Here is a 20,669-nt window from a genome sequence, read left to right as displayed (position 1 = left end):
TCCAGCACAGGAAGTAGCACTCGTGCAAATAAATTAACCAATGAATGCTTCTTAGCTTAAGTGTTTTGCAATACTATTGACTCAGGACAATTTCCTAAGACAAGCTCAATGTTAAGACACATGCCAAAAGGGTTAGGAAATGCTTGTGTTTTCCTTTTTGCAGAGTTCAGCGTACAATGAGTAGCTGTATACGAAGGCTCAGAACATCTGCACGTCTGGCCCAACACGACTGACTCATTGTGGGGCTTCTTTCAGTCTCTTCTCTATAAGGCTGATTCTGTTCCTCTCTCAGCTGGTGTTTGTGTAATATGACTCGTCTCCATCTGTGCCTCCATATTAAAGAGTTGAACAATTGACTGCAGTAACACATTGTTGTAGCAAATTAGTGCACTTTTAGATCGTACTTCATCTGAATACACTCAGGCAGTAGTTTGATGTTCAGAAAATACAATGTGTTGACCAAAATCTCTATCTAAATGAGTTTAGAAATCTAAACAAGTCCCATAAGTACTTTAAATATGGCTAAAGTAGCTGGGATATACAGTGTAATGGGTTCTAGTGCTTGAGTGTACTTAACATTGAATAGTGTTTTGTCTGCCAGTACAAACTGTAACTCTAGTGTGTAAAGTCACTGCCAGAACGAGAACACAGCTTTCCAGTCAGATTTCACCATTCTTTTGCCATTCTTCCAGCGTTAGGTCTCTGGAGGTGACTCAAAGATTTTGACTGCACAGTGAGCTCAGAGCACGTAGCTCATGCTGGTTGTTTTTCTTCATTGCAGCACAACACATATGATTGTTTTAGCATGAAGCCAGCAGACATACAGTCAAACAAACTTACTATATTGTTAGTGCAGAGGCATTTCGAACCCCTCCCCCACCCACTTCTAATATCCTGCCACGTCTCAGCCTGGCAGCCTGGAAGAGTAAAGAGAAAAAGAAGAACGGAAAAAGGAGGAGAAAAGGGGGTACATTTGGGTTTTTTTGCCTTGCTTTGCCTGTATATTTTCTTTGTTTCTTTTTGTAGCTCTGTCTCCCCCCAAACACACACACACACACCCTTTGTGTTAAATCTAACAGCTGAAACTGAGTAAGGTGATTGCCCACAGATGGTACTGTTTAAGGAGGCAAGAAATGTAATACCCTTTGAGGGTCACTAGGTCATTTCTCGTCACATATCCCCCCCCACCCCGTATTTCTGTCCGTCGCTAAACTCTCTTTCTCTCACGTACACATCCACGCGCGCACACACACACACACACACACACACACACACACACACACACACACACACACACACACACACAATTGGCCGAGTTTTCCCTTCAAACATCTTACAGCTGTCCTTGCTGGCTCTAAATCCTGAAAATGAGAATCATGTTTTGACAAAATTGAAAAAAAAAAAATAAAAACGTGCAGGATGACATTGTGTGTGTGTGTGTGTGTGTGTGTATAATGTATTGTGCTTGCTCAGCCAAACTTGTCCTTTTTTATGCTACGCTGATTTATCATGCAATTGTGCAGAATGCTACCACGTTATCAAAATGTGACGTGGTGATCTTCCGGTGCAGTGCAGAACATGTTCACATATTCTGTTATCAATCACTTTGACTTCTAAAAGAGCTTGTCCAAACCGCACATGTGCTCAGTAATCCAGATGGAAATAAAAATAGCAGTTGTTCAAACTTGACTGACAGACAAAACCAGCAAAGTACAAGTCCTTCCAAAGCTCTCGAATCTACGGCATCTATATCCTAAAAGTGTATAATAGAATAAATTGGGCATTTTACCCCACATTTTTCACGTTTTTCTTTTCTTTTAGGGTGAGTGAGAACGAAGGGAGCAGCTAGGAAAGTTTTATTTTTGTGTCATGCCACAGTATGAGAGTCTGGAGACATGATACAGGCACAAAGAAACAAGCTTTTACACACCCACTTCCGTCAAACGTCTTTTTTTTTTTGTTCATTCTTGATTTGTGTCAGTGGGAAGACACCGTGTAGATCCTCATGTCGTAGATGCCATCATTTAGGCCACATCTTCAGTTAGAAATGAAGACAACCACGCCTTGTATGTGGTGAGTGGGGAGTTGAACATAAGGGCTGTGGCTCCCCATGAATGGTGAATGTGTGGTCAAAATTGTGTTTTCATTTCACACCCAAACAGACTTCCTGCTTGAACTTTTTTTTTTTTTTTCTACTGTGCACGTTTTTCTCTGCAGTTTTAAAATAAGATTTACTGTCAGGCCTTGTTTCTTTGATACATATCCACCTATTAATAGAAAAACAGCGAGACGGAGGGTATTTTATTTTTGTCATCATTTAAATAAAACAGGAAGCGGATGGAGCGGTGCTTTAATATCACACAGCCACAGAGTAAAAAGGCTCTCTCAGGACATTCATCAATTTGGCGGAGGTAAAGCAGTACAGATCAGGGTGGTGGTGGTGGTGAGTCATTTCAAATAGCTGATTGTTAAAGTGCACCTGTTTTTAATGCTGGCAGACACACACACACATGCGCGCGCACGCACACACACACACACACACACACAAACCTGTCCTTGAATATTTTGTGCACATAAACAATAAAATTAATCTACAAAGCTAATGGACAGCTCTTCCAAGCTCGTTAAGTGCTTCAAAATAGGCACACATAGACACACCTGGAAATATTCAGGGTAGTAATTAGGAACTTCTCATCAACTTCTCATCATCATTCTCACTACCTCTACCCCCCCCCCCCCCCCCCCTTCTCTTTCTCTCTCTCTCTCTCTCAGTCCAGCTTCATGCCTTCAAAGATTAATTGAACTTAAACTGTCTTTTTTTAACCTTAACTTCTCTCTCATTCTCGCTTCCCTTCTCTAATGGACTGATCATCATCATCATTAGCAGGAGAAATATAGTGATTACAGCACATAGCACACAGACACACACGTAAACGAGTGTCCAGTTAAGCAGCGTTGTGTGGCTTGAGTTTACACATTAAAAGGAATTACATCAGCAGAGCCATGCGTAATTCACCAGCAGGCACTACCTCTTGCCCAGCACTCACTTCTTGAAATATTAAGCTCCAGGCTCAACGTAGAATACGTTTACATCCATTAAAATGTAAGCGCAACGAGAGATACTCACCATTCCACCTGAATAAAACAGCTGCTTCTAACCTGCAAAGCTTGATCTACCACTGGTGCGTGTAATAGTGAAGTGATCAGAAGTTGAGGCACAATGAATGCTAAATATACTGTAAAAAATTTTTGTTGAGTGGATACACAGGATTTACAGGCTTTTCAGGCTCTTCTTAAAAAAAAGAGCAGTTAAGCACAACAATATATGAAATGAAATATACATCGTTGTATCTTCTTCTACACCCATTTGATTCAATGCATTAAAATGCACCAAGGCATTGCCAATTAGTGTGTTTGCTCAAGGGCTCGTTATTCTATATGTACCATATGCCTAATTCAGATGTGTATTTGACTGTAAGTGTGTTATTAGAAAATAGCAATTGGCTTGCAAAGATATTTCTGTGAAAGCCTGTTGTCAGATTTTGGCGTAGGTGGGGAAAACAGCAGTATGTGTACGCTTTATCACAACGATAGTAAGGCTTATTAACAAATGACATAAAAATAACCAACAACTACTTGCTAATTAGCACTATCCATCTGCTCAGGTGGTCTAATTATTTTGTCAGTTGTAAATAGGAAGGGAAGTATGATGATGTAATATCAATATCATGAACCATTATGTCGCCACAAACTTTTCTGAGATATTGAGGGTGTTTAACTTTTTTTTTAGTAACAGTTACAAACTGTGATTTATTTTAAATATTTGTAGAGAATTTTTAAAACACACACACAGATATATTTTTGATGAAATTAAATAAAAAAAAATTAAAAAGCACTGTTTGCTGACAGTTTTCTTTCTTCTTCTTCTTTTTTTTATTAGCAAACCTATTCTGACAAGTGCCGTGAGTAACATTGATCATCTTGTTACAATGACACCTGTCAAGGGGTGGGATATATTAGGCAGCAACTGAGCAGTCAGTTCTCGAAGTTGATGTGTTGGAAGCAGGAAAAATGGGCAATAAGCATAAGGATCTGAGCGACTTTGACAAGGGCCAAATTGTGGTGATTAGACGTCTGGGTCAGAACATCTCCAAAAGGGCAGGTCTTCTGGGATGTTACCGGTATGCAGTGGTTAGTACCTACCAAAAGTGGTCCAAGGAAGGACGACTGGTTAATGGGCACCCAAGGCTCATTGATAAACAAATTAGTAATTTAAACCACAGTAACCTTGAGCAGAATAAAAGCAGTTACTGATGATGAATAAATAAGCAGGAAATGCGTCACAATGTGAGCAAAATGTTGACAAATGTGGTTTTTCATTGTCCCAAAAGCTTCATATCTGACTGCCCACTCCTACCTGCAAGAAAGTAAAAATCTTCACACTTCTGTGACCTTTTTATTGGGTCCAGAGGGATCTGAGACCCAACACACATCTCTGGTCTATACAGTCAAACCCAGTGAAGCAACGGTAGCTTTATTGTGTGTTTGCACTGTTCCGAGAACATTCTGACCATTTCTCTTTGAAGGTTAAGCATGGGATTGGAAGAAGGGAAGCTGGACTTAAATCAGCATGAACGCCACAGGACAGCATATGTGGGCAGAAGGCGAAGCACGATACTGTGCTCTTCACATTTTGAAGCTTTGATGCTCTCAGTAGTGAAGGGCTTGTTATTGCTATTTTCTTTCTCCCCTCTGGTTGTGTTTGGTGAGCACGAAGCTGTTTACTCACATGCCTTTGGGAGCTCACGCATTCTCTGCACTAAGCCAAGGCTAATTGAAGGAGAGTTGCTGAGCTTTTGTATAGCTGAGAGCAGGTGAAATTCATGCAGCTTTCATATCAGCAGAGTTGACCATTAAATCAGTGTGTGTAGTGTTTAATTAATTACTACCACATAGAACACTGGGTAATATATGGTAATTTTTGCACATAGCAGGTCTTGTTGTGTTTTATTGATTCAGTATGCAATTCATGGTGTGTGTTTTGGTGTCATTAGCTTTAGATCCTAGAGTGTAGGTGCAGGAGTAACATGTAGAGCGGTTGTGTTGGATATAATGTCGAAAATTACGTTAGAAATAATGCTAGAAATATCTCTAGACGGATTGTTCAAAATGTCAAAGCTCTCCACTTTATATGAACTTTACGTGCCCTCAGGCACACGCAAATTTCCTTTCTGAATCACAATGGTAGTCTGTATTACGACGCCAGATTGACAATGAACCATTATTCGTCATTTGTTGAATGCTAATGATCATGTTGTTTGGGTGATTGCTTTATTCATGTGGTGAGTTTTATTTTATTCTGTGCTACAGTCTCTGACAGCTTCAGATATCTATTCACAGTGCCGTATGATTTCAATCTGTGTTGTTTCAGTGTTGTATTCTGGTGTAAGTTTTGAATACTTGGAAAGATTGAAAAGGGAAGTGCAATTTCCCAAGAAGGAAAAAAAAACCATGGTGGATTTAAGCCTACTGTGTTTCTCTGAAGGACCTCTTTTCGGATACAGCCATGCATTTAGGAAATGGATATTCACTCTTTCTCTCGATCGGTCTCACTCAAATGTGCAGAGGCATACGCATATAAATCAGTGGGCTGGTCCAGCTGCCTAACACTAGTTGTCATTCGGTTATTGCAGAATGTCCTGCAATGTATAATTTATTTTCCATTAGATTCAGCAACAGTGGATAATGACTAGCAAATAGGGGCTTTAGGGCACGCCTCTGCTCCAGCCTCTACCAGCTGCACTTATGATGCCTATTTATTTGTGACTTTGGCGGCGATTGGGCACCATGCAGATGCTGCACTGCTTTAGCCAAAAAGCCATCTATCACTCCCTTTGCCATGCCAAACACAACCCAGAGACTGCAATTACAACAGCTTGGGGCTTGACAGGCACACATGACAGGGTGTATGTGCATGTGAGTGTGTGTGTGTTCATGACTGTTCTACAGTGTGTGTATAGGTGTACAGGTCTGTATACTAGTGTATATACATGCATAAATGAACTAGCAGGGTCTTTCAAGGATAAAAAGACATCAATCCAAGTTTTCATTTTTGGCATCCACATCAGATTGCTGTTACCAAATGTCTTCATGTGTTGTTGTTTTTTTTGGCACAACAGCACTTCCAATGGTCAATAGAAAAATACTCAGAATGATACGAAGAAGCGAGGCTATATAGAGCTGATTTCTTTCTAGTACAGACTGTAGATTCAGGCAGCCTGTGAGTGAGAGTCGTGTCAGGTGACTATACAGAGGGAAACACACACTAGATTTGATCTACATTTGAGCTGATATTATTGATATTATTCCATCAACTTGAACGTGAAGGGGGAATATTTACTCAGTCATTCTTTTTTGGCCAAAATGCCTTTGGAGGAGAAACTAAAATTATAACGATTAAGCACACATTGTCTAATCATGGTACAAATTATACAAGCACTGCTTGGGTTGGGGGTTCAAATCCCGCCTCTGCCCTGTGTACGTTGAGTTTGTATGTTCTCCTCGTGCATTGGGGGTTTCCTCTGCGCTGTATGCTGATTGGCTTTTCCAAATTGTCTGCAGTGTGTGAATGTGTGTGCGATTGTACCCAGTGATGAGATGTCCAGGGTGTCCCCCTGCCTTGTGCATCGAGTTCCTTGGGATAGGCTCCCCGAGACTCTGAGTAGGATAAGCAGTACAAAAAAATGGATGTATGTTTGGTATTCAGAGAAAACTTGGCATTAAGCCAGTAGAACATAATAGACTTGAAACACTTGCCTATCTGCCTTTAAGTGTGTGTATTTCATGATAATGAGTCTTTATTGATCACATATACATTATAGCACAGTGAAATTCCTTTCTTCACGTACCCCAGCATGTCAGGAAGCTGGGGTCAGAGCACAGGGTCAGCCATGATACAGCGTCCCTGTAGTAGAGAGGGTTAAAGGCCTTGCTCAAAGGCCCAACGGTGGCAGCTGGGCAGTGCTGGGGCTTGAACCACTGACCTTCCGATCAGTAACCCAGAGCCTTAACCGCCAAGTCACCACTGCCCCCAGGGGGCAGTATTTTTTAAAAGTTTGCCCTACATCATTATTATTATTAGTATACATTTGATTGGATCTCATGATATAATGCATTACTCAACCATAACAGTTTCATTGTGGATCTATTGATAGATCTTAGGTTTTTAGATTTTATCCCTCACATATAATATCACGAGCAGGCGTCACTGTGTGTCTATGAAAGGAATGGAGGGAGGTGGGTTAATGTGGGGATTAAGTTTCAGATCAGACACTCATATTTTTCATGTCTCACTCTTGTCATTCCTTATTCTTGAAGTTCTCAGCTCTCTCTCTTCCTCCACATTCTGCAGCCTGAATAGCATGTGATTGTACTTGACTTAAATTATTCGTTTCTTGTCATGTGTTTTGTGAGAAAGCGTGATGAGAAGGATTGCACTTCTAAAAAGAAGATTTATTGAATAGATGGATGCAGGGTAATGGCTATATACTGTAGGTGGCACAGGGTTGTTATTCTTGAAATAAGCCTTGCTACCCCGACTCTGACCTCAAATAACACCTCAGAGCGGTCTAGTAGTCTTATGAAATTTTTGCAGACTTAATAAATCATAGCAAGGTAATTGACTGAATCGTGACGAAGCCAGTGTCATGATGTCATTACGTGGCTGTTCATTTTGTATTAAGGAACAAATGCAACCTTGTCCCATACATATTTAAATGTTGTCCGTTTTTGTCTCTACTCCTTTGCTATCCCATGTCTTAAACCTTGATACACCATTGGACAGAAGGCTTGGTGGCTAGACTGGAATCTCTATGGTGTCTGTGTGTGTGTGTTTTTTTTTTTTTTAAATCTAATTCTGAATCTTGAGCCAGTCAAAAATGTGCAAGACTAACCTCTTTTTCTGTAGAGTCCAGTGTCCTCAGGATCTAATGAATTTGGCCGCAGAAAGCTGGGACAGCAAAGCCAGCAAAACATATTATCACTCTAGCTAAGTGTTTTGATGAAAATCACATGGGTTGCTGAGAGACCTCTTTAGATTAATCGGCAACTTACTTGGCCATCTGCTGTAGAGGAAATATGTTCAACAAGATAGTGAGTGATACAACTGTTTCACCAGAGGAAATGAACACGGTGCTATGTTGGCACTGCTTTCAATGTCAATGATTTGATTCCGATTTAAACATTTGTCTTTATTTTCTTTGTGTGTGTGTGTGTGTGTTTTAGGGAACTTCTGGCTAAAGACTTCACTGCGACTCACTACGAAGAAGACAGCCGGCCAGTTACCTATTCTAACAGTCACACTGTAAGCGAGATTTACACCCTCTTCCTCTCTCTTCCCTTTCTCACTCTTTTAGTCTGTCTGTTTTTTTGTGCTTCTCTCTACCTTCTTCCTCCCAAGGGCATTATTTTCACATGCTAGGCCACATGATGTTATGATCGTTTAGCTGGAAAACAACATCCCGTGCTCTGTGCTCACTAACACACACACATTCGCATATCAGCCATGAATGTTGAATGGTACAAAGGGCAACCTACTTTGCTGAAAACACTTTTGTACATCAAGAACACGCGTTTCAAAGTAGCAGCAACCTTTGTCACTCCCTGTTTCTCAGAATGTATTTATTTCTGCTGCAGAGTGCAGTTTTATTTGGGCCAGTTTATTGCACACTTGTGCAGAAAGGTGTGAGGCACTATCTTCCTGTCATATGCTCATGTGGTGTGAACTGCCAGATTCAATTAAGATGAGAAACTGATCAAAGTGCCTAGCACATCATGTACACATCCTGCCTCGCTGCCATCGCAAAGGTCTCTGCACAGCAGAAACTATATATTCAATTGATCACCATTTCCAAATTACTTGAGAAAATATCAGCAAACTGCCTGTTTATATATGGCTCTTATTTTTTTTTTAAAGTATGGCTCGAACAATTCAATCTAATACGAAATTACCATATTGCCATATTTCTTATATTTATGAGCAAATTCTGTATTCTGCTCTTTGCTATGGATATATTGCTGCTGCACAAGAAGTTGCTTCAATTGAAAAGAAAAGAAAATGGAAAAGTAACCGACTGGAAGCAAAAGGAACCGTTTTACAATTGTGTTTGTTTTCAATCTTGCTCCTTACTTCATGTTTTGTTTGATGTATTGGGTTAAAAGTAGGGTGTGCAATATGTCATTCATCAATCTTTCCTGCACTATTAGCCTTTGCATAGTGATATAGTAGAAGCCTACAATATGCAAATGAGTCTCTAATAGATCACTTCGGTGATCAATCTGTTCAATCTCAGAGATCCCAGATAAAGCTTGTGTGTGTGTGTGTGCGTTTTAATCAGAGGTGGTAAAACTACCTAAATTCTTTACTCAAGTAAAAGTTCAATTGCTCATCTAAATAAATTCTCCTCACTCAGGTTGAGATATCTGCTCAAATCACATAATGATTATTCCTACTGACTATAAATTTGTCATCCTTTCACCATGAAAACAAGAAATGTGGGAAAACATTAGCTATAATGTTATAAGTATAAAGACTTGTAGTGATGTAGTGTTTGAAAGTGCAGTGAATAGAAAATAGATATTTTCCTTTAGAGAGAGAAAAGTATTGGGTTAAAGAAACGCTCACGTCCAGGTATGTAAAAAAAAAAAAAAAAAACAACTATAAATACGGTAAGAAAGTACTTCCCAACATTCTAAACTGATTTAAGATTAGTTAGCAGTTTGTAAAGACACCCATTACACATTCACTCCCACCTATTCTGCAAAACTGTCCTTTCATTAGAAATGTTAATGAAAAAGTAATGCATCAAAGAAAATAAATTGAATATGAATCTTGCGTTTGGCAGATTATACTGTTATGCCACAGTCACTCATTATCAGAATTGAGATGCATATGTCAGGTGTAGTTATTAAAGACTGTTCAAAGCTTTTCTAATTTGCTGGCATAAATCAAGACAGGAACTAAATGGTGCACCTTTGGCTGGCAGTCATTATTTCATTTTGAGTGTCTTCCTGAGTACAGCTCTGTCTCTTTATTAGGAAACATCTGCTTCAGCTGTTAGAGGAAGCAGGGGAGGAATCGCAGCTGCTAATTTCAGTCTCTCTTTCAGTGCTAGCCACTGCCCTTTTTTTTATAAAAAAGTCTTGGTCTCATTTTTGAGGAAAATATCATCTACATTAAACCATGTGGTGCTTCTAATTTAGTGCTGTTCATTGGAATGTGTAATCGTTTTGAGCTTGTCAGTGGGATAACTCTAAAAAGAGAGATAAAGAGTTTATGTGACAAACGTAACAGCTGCAACAGTCCCTGATTTATCCAATCTGTATCTCCGAACAGAAAATATTCATGCTGCATGACTGTTTTAAGTCAGTTTCCTCTTAATGGTTATGTGGTGTGGGTATATCTAAACCTACAAACCCCAAAGCAATTCCATGAGTTCCAATCTCACTTGATTTTCAGTTAGCTAATATGATACTAATCTACCAATTAATTTGGTTTCTGATTCAGCTGTTTTTGCAGAAAAGAATGTAATGAAGAAACTCTGAATTGTGGCTTAACTTCATTAACATTTTAAGCATTTTAAGAGATTTGCTGTTTAGATTCATAACCTGTGCTGAATATTGGCAGGTTTATCCAGCACTTTTAGGTGAGGAAATGAGAAGTTTGATAATATCTTCCCTGCTATCTCTCTGTGCTCTAAACCTCACACTGTTACTGGCTATTCAGAGCCTGTGACCTTGTGGTTACAGCCATCAGACACTTTACCACTGCAGCCTCACATAAAAGCCTCCAAGTCATTAAGTATTTCTCACATAAAAGCTTCCAAGTCATTAAGTATTTCTGTCACTACTGTGTTTGTTTTTCCACCACGAGGATGCACAGATTCAAATCCCCCCGCCAGGTAAAAAGATGGCTACTGTGTCAAAATCTTAAATCAAACATCTACTGAAGTGAAAGTCGAGATGTACTACTAATTTCAACACACTACTCAAGTAGTACACTACATCAACACAAAATGCTTACATCGCCATTCTCTCGTGAACAGGCATTGGAGATGTATGCTGAAGTGAAGATATTTTGTGAATACATTTTGTGTTTTTTGTGCACACGAAGCATTCGTATCGCTTCATAAAACTGGGATTAAACCAATGGATTCACATGGATTAATTTTACAATGCCTTTATGCAGATTTTGACATTGAGGAGGACTCACCCTTTACACACCGAGATTTGACCGGATTCCTTGAATCTTTTAATTATATTGTGCACTGTAGAAGGTGAAATGCCCAAAATCCTACCGATTTGTCTTTGGGGAATGTTGTTCTCAAAGTGTTGGATTATTCGCTGACACATCTGTTTGCAGATTGGTGAGCCTCGACCCACACAGCAAAATCCCCAGTGTTGATTTAACACCCAGAGTGTTAAATACAGTGTTTATATAAGTCCATTGGACACAAATGAATACTCTGGGTGTTATTCAACACTAGGGATTTTACTGTGCATCCTTGCTCTTAAAGGACTAGGTCTTTTTTGGAGGCTCTTTATATACTGTGATTAGACGATTGCCTCACCTGTTTCACATCACCTTCTTATTTCAACTTGTCACATCGCTATTAGTCCTAAATTGCCCCTACATTTTTTGGAACGTGTTGCATGCATCAATTTCAAAATAAACATTTACCTTCAAAAAACTATGCAGTTGATTAGGTAAAACTTCAAATACCTTATCTTTATACATTTAAATACAAGTCAAAGTACATTTACAAATCACTCCTCTTTGTTTTTATTAACATTTTCCATACTGTCCAAGCTTTTTCAGAATTGGGGTTATACATGTAAAGTGCAAATCTTCCAAAATAGTACTTAAGTGCAGTAACGAGGAACTACTACTCTATTTTTCTCCCCTGCCCAAAACCCTAACTAGAATCCTTTTACGAGGCATTTCTATTAAAAGTGTACCTTTAATCAGTGCTAGACATGCAGCATTAACCTGATGCAGAATAGCCAATGAGATTGTCAGCAGCTCCGATTGTCAGCCCGTGTCTCCAGTGACAATTGATTTGTGTGTCCGCTGTGCATGAGTGTCCCGCCTTGCTTCCTCTCTGTTCAAATAAATGAGCTAATTTCACGGTCTAATCGTTTGAATGAGCCCTTTAAATAGCCGAAGACTGACGCCCCCGCACAATCTGGATCTGTTTCAGAAAATTAAGGTGGTGCCATTATTTCCCAAATGTTGGTAGAAGGCTCAAGAGAATGATTATTATGAGGGATTTTATCTACAGTAAAAGGGGAAATGGACAATGCTTTGACTTTGGAGAAAGTATAGGCATGTCCATGAAAAAATGGGGTTGAAAATCCTTTTTGATTTATAAATCATACAAGTGGGGCTGCCTTTTAAGCAGGAAAAACACCAAACCATGCATTACACTGGTTCACCAGGACTGGACTTAGAGACCCCAGCCTAGATTGAGGCATATAGCCTTGATTTGAATCCGGTTCATGATTCACAATGCTATCTCTTTTTTTTTCTGACTCTCTCTCTCTCTCTCTCTCTCTCTCTCTCTCTCTTGCTCTCCTTCTCTATTTAGGATCATCATTGCTTCTATCATGGAAGTGTTAAGAACCATTCTTCTTCCTGGGTTGCTCTAAGCACATGCTCTGGAGTGAGGTATGAGCTGGATGCTTTATGTAATTGAATTATCCTGGGTCAAAACAAGGCCACGATGAGTTCAATTTATTTAGTATTGTGTCTCGGGTAAGTAATGCTAGCTAATGGAATAGAAAATGCATTAACTCTTATGTGCTGTATTGCTGGAATGTTTGTGGTTGTGTGATTGTTTATGGGTTCTATGAATGTGTGTATATGAGTGATTGGTTGTGTGAGTAATGTGTGCTTTAAGGCAAAAATATATGAAGAATGCATCCATTTAGACTCGGATCCTAAAATGAGCCTAATGCACTCCGGCTGCTATGGTTACTTCTGTTATTTCAGGTATACAAATTGTTTAGTCCCAATTGAAGTGTCATGTCAAAAACAACTAGTGTTGCTAATGACCTTATTCTGTAAGTGATCATACTCAAAAGCACAATCAGGAGGCTCTAACCGGTATTAGTATAGTGTTCCTAATAAAGTGCTCATGAGTGTAAGAGAACAGCAGTCACTGAAAGATGGAAGGTCATTGTATAGTCATAAACCCAGTGGCCCAGTCATAAACCCATGGCGACTCCATGGTGTATTGTGGGTACTCAAAGCACACTGCTGATTGTTTTCTTCCAAAAGCTCATTTGAGATTGAACCACGCTTGAGCCAGTGTTTGAGAAAGCAGCTATTGCCTGCTTAGAGATAAAGCTCTTGAACAGAAGTAGTCAAACGATGCATACGTCATACAGGTATCAAGTACTTTACATTAGAAATGCAAGCGTGATGAAAGTGATGTGATGAGAGTGATGAAAGATACGCGAGTCATCAATCATCAGACATTTGCTGTGTTCTCGACAATGTTCAGACTATTAGAACATGCTTGATAGTCATATCCAAATGACAGCAGTATTAAGTGTGAACCCCAGTAGCCTGTCTCTACACATAGTGCTAAGGGTTTTTTTCCAATTAATGAAGATAAAATAATAATAGATCATATCAAAGCCTTTTGTAGAAAACGTGTCTAAGCTTAACAGCATTTCCTCATTAATATGATCAAGTATTCTCAGTGCATTACTGGTTTATTTACTGTCATACCATTGACAGCACTGGAGTTCAGAATGCTCAGCATGTATTAAACTGAATCCTGCGACAGTGTCAAGGAACTTAAAAATATATTCCTAGCAGCTTTTCTGAAACATGAGTATGTTTAAAAGCATAATAAGGTCACACCAGGGCAAGTCGCAGTGAAGCAGAACTTTCCCAAGGCTTCAGTGATCATAATTTACATCCCACACATATTCAGAATCATTTGCCACTTTTTTTTGGTGCTTTGGCAGGTGCTTAAGGACAGCAGCTGTCATTCTAGTAATAAGTTTAAGCCTTGAAGCATAAACAGAAATTGTCTTCAACAAATAGCAAACAATAGATTTGCAGAATGCTAAAAAGCACTGAATGTTTTTACTTGTTGCTGAATAGATATGAAGTTTAAGTTTGGTTATTTTAGCATGTATAACATCCTTATAGCACTTATCTTTTTGTAGAAGAGCAACTTGACTGTTAATCTTGTAGGACACATGGGGGGAGGAAAAATGGCAAAAACAAATAGATAACTTTGGGCCTTATTGGGCCCCTTTATCAATTGTATAAATTAATGCTCAGTGTAAAATGTTTAAGTTTACAGAAGTTTCAGTAACATCGATTTGCATTTAGTGATGCCTACAAAACTCTATAGAAGGAAAAGCTCACAGAAAGCACCATGAAAACTGAAGAAAAGGATTTTCTCAGAAGCGGAAGTGGAAATTATTTTATCTCAGATATATGCTAATTAAAATATTACTTAACAGCACCTGGAGAGCACAGAATCTTGAAACAAATTACAGTAAAGGTCAATCTGGTGTGAAAAGAAAATGGTTTCACATGAAAACTAATGGGAAAAAAGAGGTCTACACTGTACACTGTTTTACACTCTTTAGCTTTCATCCTCCAAAAAAAAATCATACCAGTCTAAATATTCAATCCTTACTAAATGCGGAATGTGCTAAATCTTAGTAGCCTAATACTGGCCCAGTAGACCAATGGTTTTCAAAGTGGGGGCCGCCAGGGGGCGCCCGGGGGGCCTCAACAATTTGGTGTGAAAAATAAATAAATATATGTTTTCTCTTTCTCACTCTCAATCACACACACACACAATCAATTCCTAATGTAATGTAAAGATGTAAGATGTAATTATTAATAAAAAAAAGGGGGATATATTCAGAAGTCTGTATTTTTAATGTGTTTTAAAGACATCTTGCAAAAGGGGGGGCCTCAGTCAAATGTTAATGCCATTTAGGGGGCCTTGCCCTGGAAAAGTTTGGGAACCCCTGCAGTAGACTAATACCAGCTCATTGCATTGGCTTATGAATTTGTCCTCCTTTTATACAGCGGAATTTCTTTTCTCTTAATTGAATGACTCTTAATTTATGGATTTGTGTTAGCTTGCTGGGCGCACAGTGGCTTAGTGGTTAGCATGGTCGCCTCACACTGCCAGGGTCAGGGGTTCATTTCCTCTGTGTGTGCGGAGTTTGCATGTTCTCCCCGTGCTGCGGGGGTTTCCTCCGGGTACTCCGGTTTCCTCCCCCAGTCCAAAGACATGCATGGTAGGCTGATTGGCATGTCTAAAGTGTCTGTAGAGTATGAATGGGTGTGTGAGTGTGTATGTGAGTGTGCCCTGCGATGGATTGACACCCTGTCCAGGGTGTACCCCGCCTTGTGCACGATGCTCCCTGGGATTGGCTCCAGGTTCCCCGTGACCCTGAAAAGGATAAGCGGTATAGAAGATGGATGGATGGATGGATGTTAGCTTGCTTTCCTTAATTTTTTTAACATTCAATATTTCGTTAATAAATGCTATTAATATGAAACTGGGTTTCACAAAAGTTTCATTACATTTGTGTGTGCAGTTGAAATAAATAAGCTATTTAATCCAGAAAATTATATGCTAAACATGCGAGTTGAAGCTGCTCAGACGAGGTGTACATTATTTCTGTGTAAATGTACACACACTCTCAAAGCTCTCGTCGGATACCAAAGATTTTCTGACAGGATTTTAATGAATACCACATTTTTGTGTAAATGCGCCTGCGAACAATTTAAAATTATTTGACAAGTGAGGCCCATTGTTGTTACCCTTCATGTACAGTCAGGTCTATGAGTATTTGGACAGTGACAATTTTTATAAGTTTGCCTCTGTACACCACCACTATGGATTTGAAATGAAGTAATCAAGATGTGGTTGAAGTGTAGACGTTCAGCTTTAATTTGAAAGGATTAACAAAAATATTGCATTAACCGTTTAGGAACTATAGCCATTTTTACAGAGTCACTCCATTTTCATAGGCTCAAAAGTAATTGGACAATTGACTGATAAGCAGTTTCATGGCCAGGCGTGGCCTGCTTCCTCATTATTTCCAAGCACAGCATATGGTAACTGTTCATGGGGACTCCTCAGTATGCGGTCCAAAGAGGTATGGAGTGAAGGAGGACCTCATTAGGCTGATAAAACAAAACAGACCTATCAGAAAGATAGCAGAAACTTTAGGAGAGGCCAAATTAACAATTTGATACATTCTTAAGAAGAAGGAATATACTGGCGAGCTCAGCATCACCAAAAGTCCTGGAAGGCCACGGAAGACAACGAAAGTGGACTATCACAGAATTCTTTCTTTGTTGAAGAAAAACCCACTCACAACATCGAGCCAAGTCAAGAACACTCTGGAGGAGGTAGGCATATCATTGTTGAAGTCAATGAATGTAAATACAGATGGTTTACCTCAAGATGCAAACCTGTAGTAACACTCAAGAACAGAAAGGACAGATTAGACTTTGCTTAAAAAAACAAACTCTTACAAAAAGCCTGACCAATTCTGATGCAAGGATATCTTGTACCACAATGACAGTACGAGAAGAGTATAGAGAAAGAAAAGGAAGGGCTCATGTTCCAAAACATACCACATCATCTGTCAAACATGTGGTGGAAGTGTTATAGCATGGACATATATGGCTGCCACTGGAACTGGGTCACTTGTGTTTATTGATGACGTGACTGCTAATAGAAATAGTAGGACGAATTCCAAAGTGGATAGACCTATACTTTTTGCTGTGATTCATTCAAATGCTGCAAAACGGATAGGACGGCGCTTCACAGTACAGATGGACCCAAAACATACCATGAAAGCAACCCAGGGACTTCTTAAGGCAAAGAAATTGAATGGTCTTAAATGTCTGATGACCTCTACCTAATTGAGCATGCTTTTCACTTACTGAAGACCAAGCTGAAGGCAGAAATCCCCACAAACAAGCAGCAAACTGAAGGCAACTGCAGTAAAGGCCTGGCAAAGCATCTCAAGGGAACAAACTCAGCATTTGGTGATGTCCATGGGTTCTAGATTTCAGGCAGTAATTGCATGCAAAGGATTTGCATACAAGTATTAAAAATAACCCTAATATTTATGATTGTTAATTTGTTCAATTACTTTTGAGCCTGTGAAAATGGAAGCCAAAAATGGCTGTAATTCCAAAACATTAAATGCAATATTTTTGTTACATTACATTTACATTTATTCACTTTGCAGACGCTTTTATCCAAAGCGACTTACAAATGAGAAAGATAAATGCCTTGTTAAATGCCTTGAATTAAAGCCGAAAGTCTTTACATCAATCACATCAAAATTACAAAAATTGTGTCACTGTGTAAATACTTATGGACCTGACTGTAGGTTTTAGAGTGTCTTTTTCCATGAATAGAAAAGACCAGTGACCATCACAGTACAGCCTGCTTCACTCATGGCCAAGCAGTCACACTGACAGTCACAGACTCACTTATTACAATGCCCCTTATCTCTCTCTGTGTGTGTGTGTGTGTGTGTGTGTGTGTGTGTGTGTGTGTGTATGGTGATTGGTAGAGGGATTGTGTTGCAGAAACGGCCACAATTAAAAACCAAATTGAGTGTCATCACCAGCAATTACAGCAGTCCTATCAAGGCTACTAGTTACAGTACTTTTAATTACTGTTATTTAGTATGAAGGCAAAAGAAAAACCACCAGAACTATTAGAGCCTTCAGGAGCCCTCTGCTGATGCTTAATTAAAAACAAGCTATGCAAATCATCTTCAGTGATGTCTATCGTTAAAAAAAGAAAAAGAAAAAGGTGTTGTCTGTCTTTTACCTACCCTTTTTGACATCCTGTTTCTAATTCCTTTCCCAGGGGCCTCATTGTGCTGAACTCCAGTGATACTTATTACTTAGAGCCAGTAGAAGGGCAAGAGATTCTCCACCACATCTTCTATCACACAGATGACTTGCCAATTAAAGGTGGTACATGTGGACACGGTCATGAAACTGGAAATAAAGGCCTTCTCAGCGGTCTCCTTAAACCTTTGCATCAAAGGGTCAGTTAGCAAACACACTCTTTCCATAAAAGATAATAATGTATTATGTTATTATGTACAAATTCACAGTATAAATGATATCTTAGCAAGTGAAATTAGACAACAGAGCAAGGCAAGTGAATTTAGTAAAAACATCTACAAATAAGCTTAATAATCTTACATGTTTTATAATAATCTAATAATAAGAAATATTATATAAATTAACTATTCGATATTTTAATTTTCAAAGATAATGTTTCGGTTTCCTCCGGGTACTCCGGTTTCCTCCCCCAGTCCAAAGACATGCATGGTAGGCTGATTGTTGTGTCTAAAGTGTCCGTAGTGTATGAATGGGTGTGTGTGAGTGGGTATGTGATTGTGCCCTGCGATGGACTGGCACCCTATCCAGGATGTACCCCGCCTTGTGCCCGATGATCCCTGGGATTGGCTCCAGGTTCCCCGTGACCCTGAAGAAGGAGTAAGCAGTAGAAGATGGATGGATGGATGGATGGAAGATAATGTTTCAAGGAGAATAAGTAAATTTATAAATAAATGTATAAAATAAAGTAAATTAATCAACTGCAGGATGGGGGTGATGCCATTACTACCACGAAGTTGATTATTTTCCAATCGCAGCATGTCTTGAAGTGCTTCATTCCTCTTGTTACTGAGAAACCGCAAAACTGTCCATGCTGGAGACGTTTTGTCTTACAAAGCGCTGACACTGGAGACCAAAAATTCTAAATAAATGTCTCCTCACAGAAAAAAAATGCACCACATCAACAATTTCTCGTGGTTTTTTTAGTTCATTTTTGGAGTGTCTATCACACAGGTCCCAGTGTTACTATAGAAACGATAAGATATTAGAATGGCATGATTTTTAAACTGTCACTAGTTAGAGCTGCTGTTATAGAAAATTCCTCCACACGTTCAGAATCAAGAATTCAACAATGTGGTAAAAGTCAACATAATAACATTCGACTCTTCCGATAAATTAACCTAGATTCAAGATATAGTCACTTCCTAAGACATCTTTGCCATGTTTTTATGGGCTTCTTATATGCTCTACATTCTGGACACGCTCATATGTACTCGCACGCACATATAAGAAGAATCCTGCAAGCAAATATGGTGAAAAACTGCAATTTCAGGACAAAAGCCCCAAGCAACTGGCTAAAAAGCTTATCTCAAAATAATGCATCTGCAAGTGACTTTAAACTCATAACAATGAGTCATTTTATCAGTACTGAAGTCAGAACTCGATCTCCTATGCCGTGCTGAGTGACTTTGATTATATGTAATGTAGTCAAAGATGCAGCCTCACCACACACACACACACACACACACACACACACACACACACACACACACAGAGGCAAGCCACAGTTGAATCATACTCTCTGTGATGCCATGGTTATGTTCTTACTTTAATCGAAGCTGCTCATGTACCAGAAAATTTTGTTCTGGTGAGAAGATGAGCCACCTGCTTTGCAAATCACTTCAGTCATTCTAATTCATTTTATAGTAACTTAAATAGGAAAAACTTACAGCCTTCACACTTTGGAGCACTTAAACCCAATTGAACCATTAAACCTGATGAAGAGCCTGAGGGTTTATTGATAGGTGTGAGAGTTAATCTCACATCTGTTATGTGTTTGTCCTTTTTGGGCAGCTTAGACACTAATCCCGTCTCCTGTTAAGGGACCGAAAGCACTTGATGTGTTTTTTTTTTTCTTTCTTAACGAAGGTTGTACGTAAGCAAATAAGCCGAATGAACCCTGTGCCCCTGTCTTCGTTAGTGGCTCATCAAAATGGCTTAGATATCTCATATTCTATCTTTAATATCATATAAAGCCATTTGTGCCCTGTTGAGAAAAGCAAATATGACATTATGATGAAGACATTTTAAGTTAATGAAAAGTGCTTTGGTCTGTTGGCTCAGTAAAACCACAGGAAACCAATATCTCATTTGAAAGCCGTGATTATTTATTTATTTATTTATTTATTTATTATTAACAAAACACTGGTATTCTATGATGCTGATGAGAAAATAAAAACGATATCTGGTCATCACTGATGAATTTTTAAAAGTCGTGCCATATGTGGTGATGCTGTAAATCACTCCTGACTGGATCCTGCTTGTAAATAAGAGCAGTTTAGATTTCAATGCCTACTTGAGAAGATTCATCAAAATGTACTCCCATATTCAGAGCTTGAATTAGTGACTCATGCATGCAAATCAGGCTAATTGCATCTTTCACTCCACTCTTATGAAAGACGCATTCTAGAGAACTCGCTCCATTTTGCGCTGCCTTAAATAAGTAGCTGTGGCTGTGACTTAATGAGGCTTTGAGATGAGTGGACACTTTTTTGTGATATCTCAATGAAAAGAGCCTTGTCTCCATGATGCTGTAGGAGGGCAGGACAGGAGCGATGATTAGCGGAGAAAAACGAATGTTATCATTAACAATGAGCTCAGCTATTTGAATGCTGCAGGGAATGCTGGGAAATGACACAAGGACAGCGGGTCCATTTACTATTCTGTTGACCATCTTTCTATGACA

At 39.2% G+C, this 20,669-nt stretch overlaps 1 protein-coding gene across 1 annotated transcript in view; it reads left to right on the top strand.

The window, feature by feature from the left end:
* adam19a (ADAM metallopeptidase domain 19a) overlaps window positions 1-20,669 on the top strand; it is an 85,429-nt gene that overhangs the window by 37,485 nt on the left and 27,275 nt on the right. The window contains exons 4-6 of the mRNA XM_053629244.1: window positions 8,284-8,362; window positions 12,645-12,724; window positions 17,943-18,126. Of these exons, the coding sequence (XP_053485219.1) occupies window positions 8,284-8,362; window positions 12,645-12,724; window positions 17,943-18,126 (343 nt within the window). The remainder of the gene's footprint in view (window positions 1-8,283; window positions 8,363-12,644; window positions 12,725-17,942; window positions 18,127-20,669) is intronic.

This window comes from Ictalurus furcatus, chromosome 7 (assembly GCF_023375685.1).
Source record: "Ictalurus furcatus strain D&B chromosome 7, Billie_1.0, whole genome shotgun sequence".
In the NCBI taxonomy this organism is placed as follows: Eukaryota; Metazoa; Chordata; class Actinopteri; order Siluriformes; family Ictaluridae; genus Ictalurus; species Ictalurus furcatus.
This window is presented reverse-complemented; position numbering and strand designations above follow the sequence as displayed.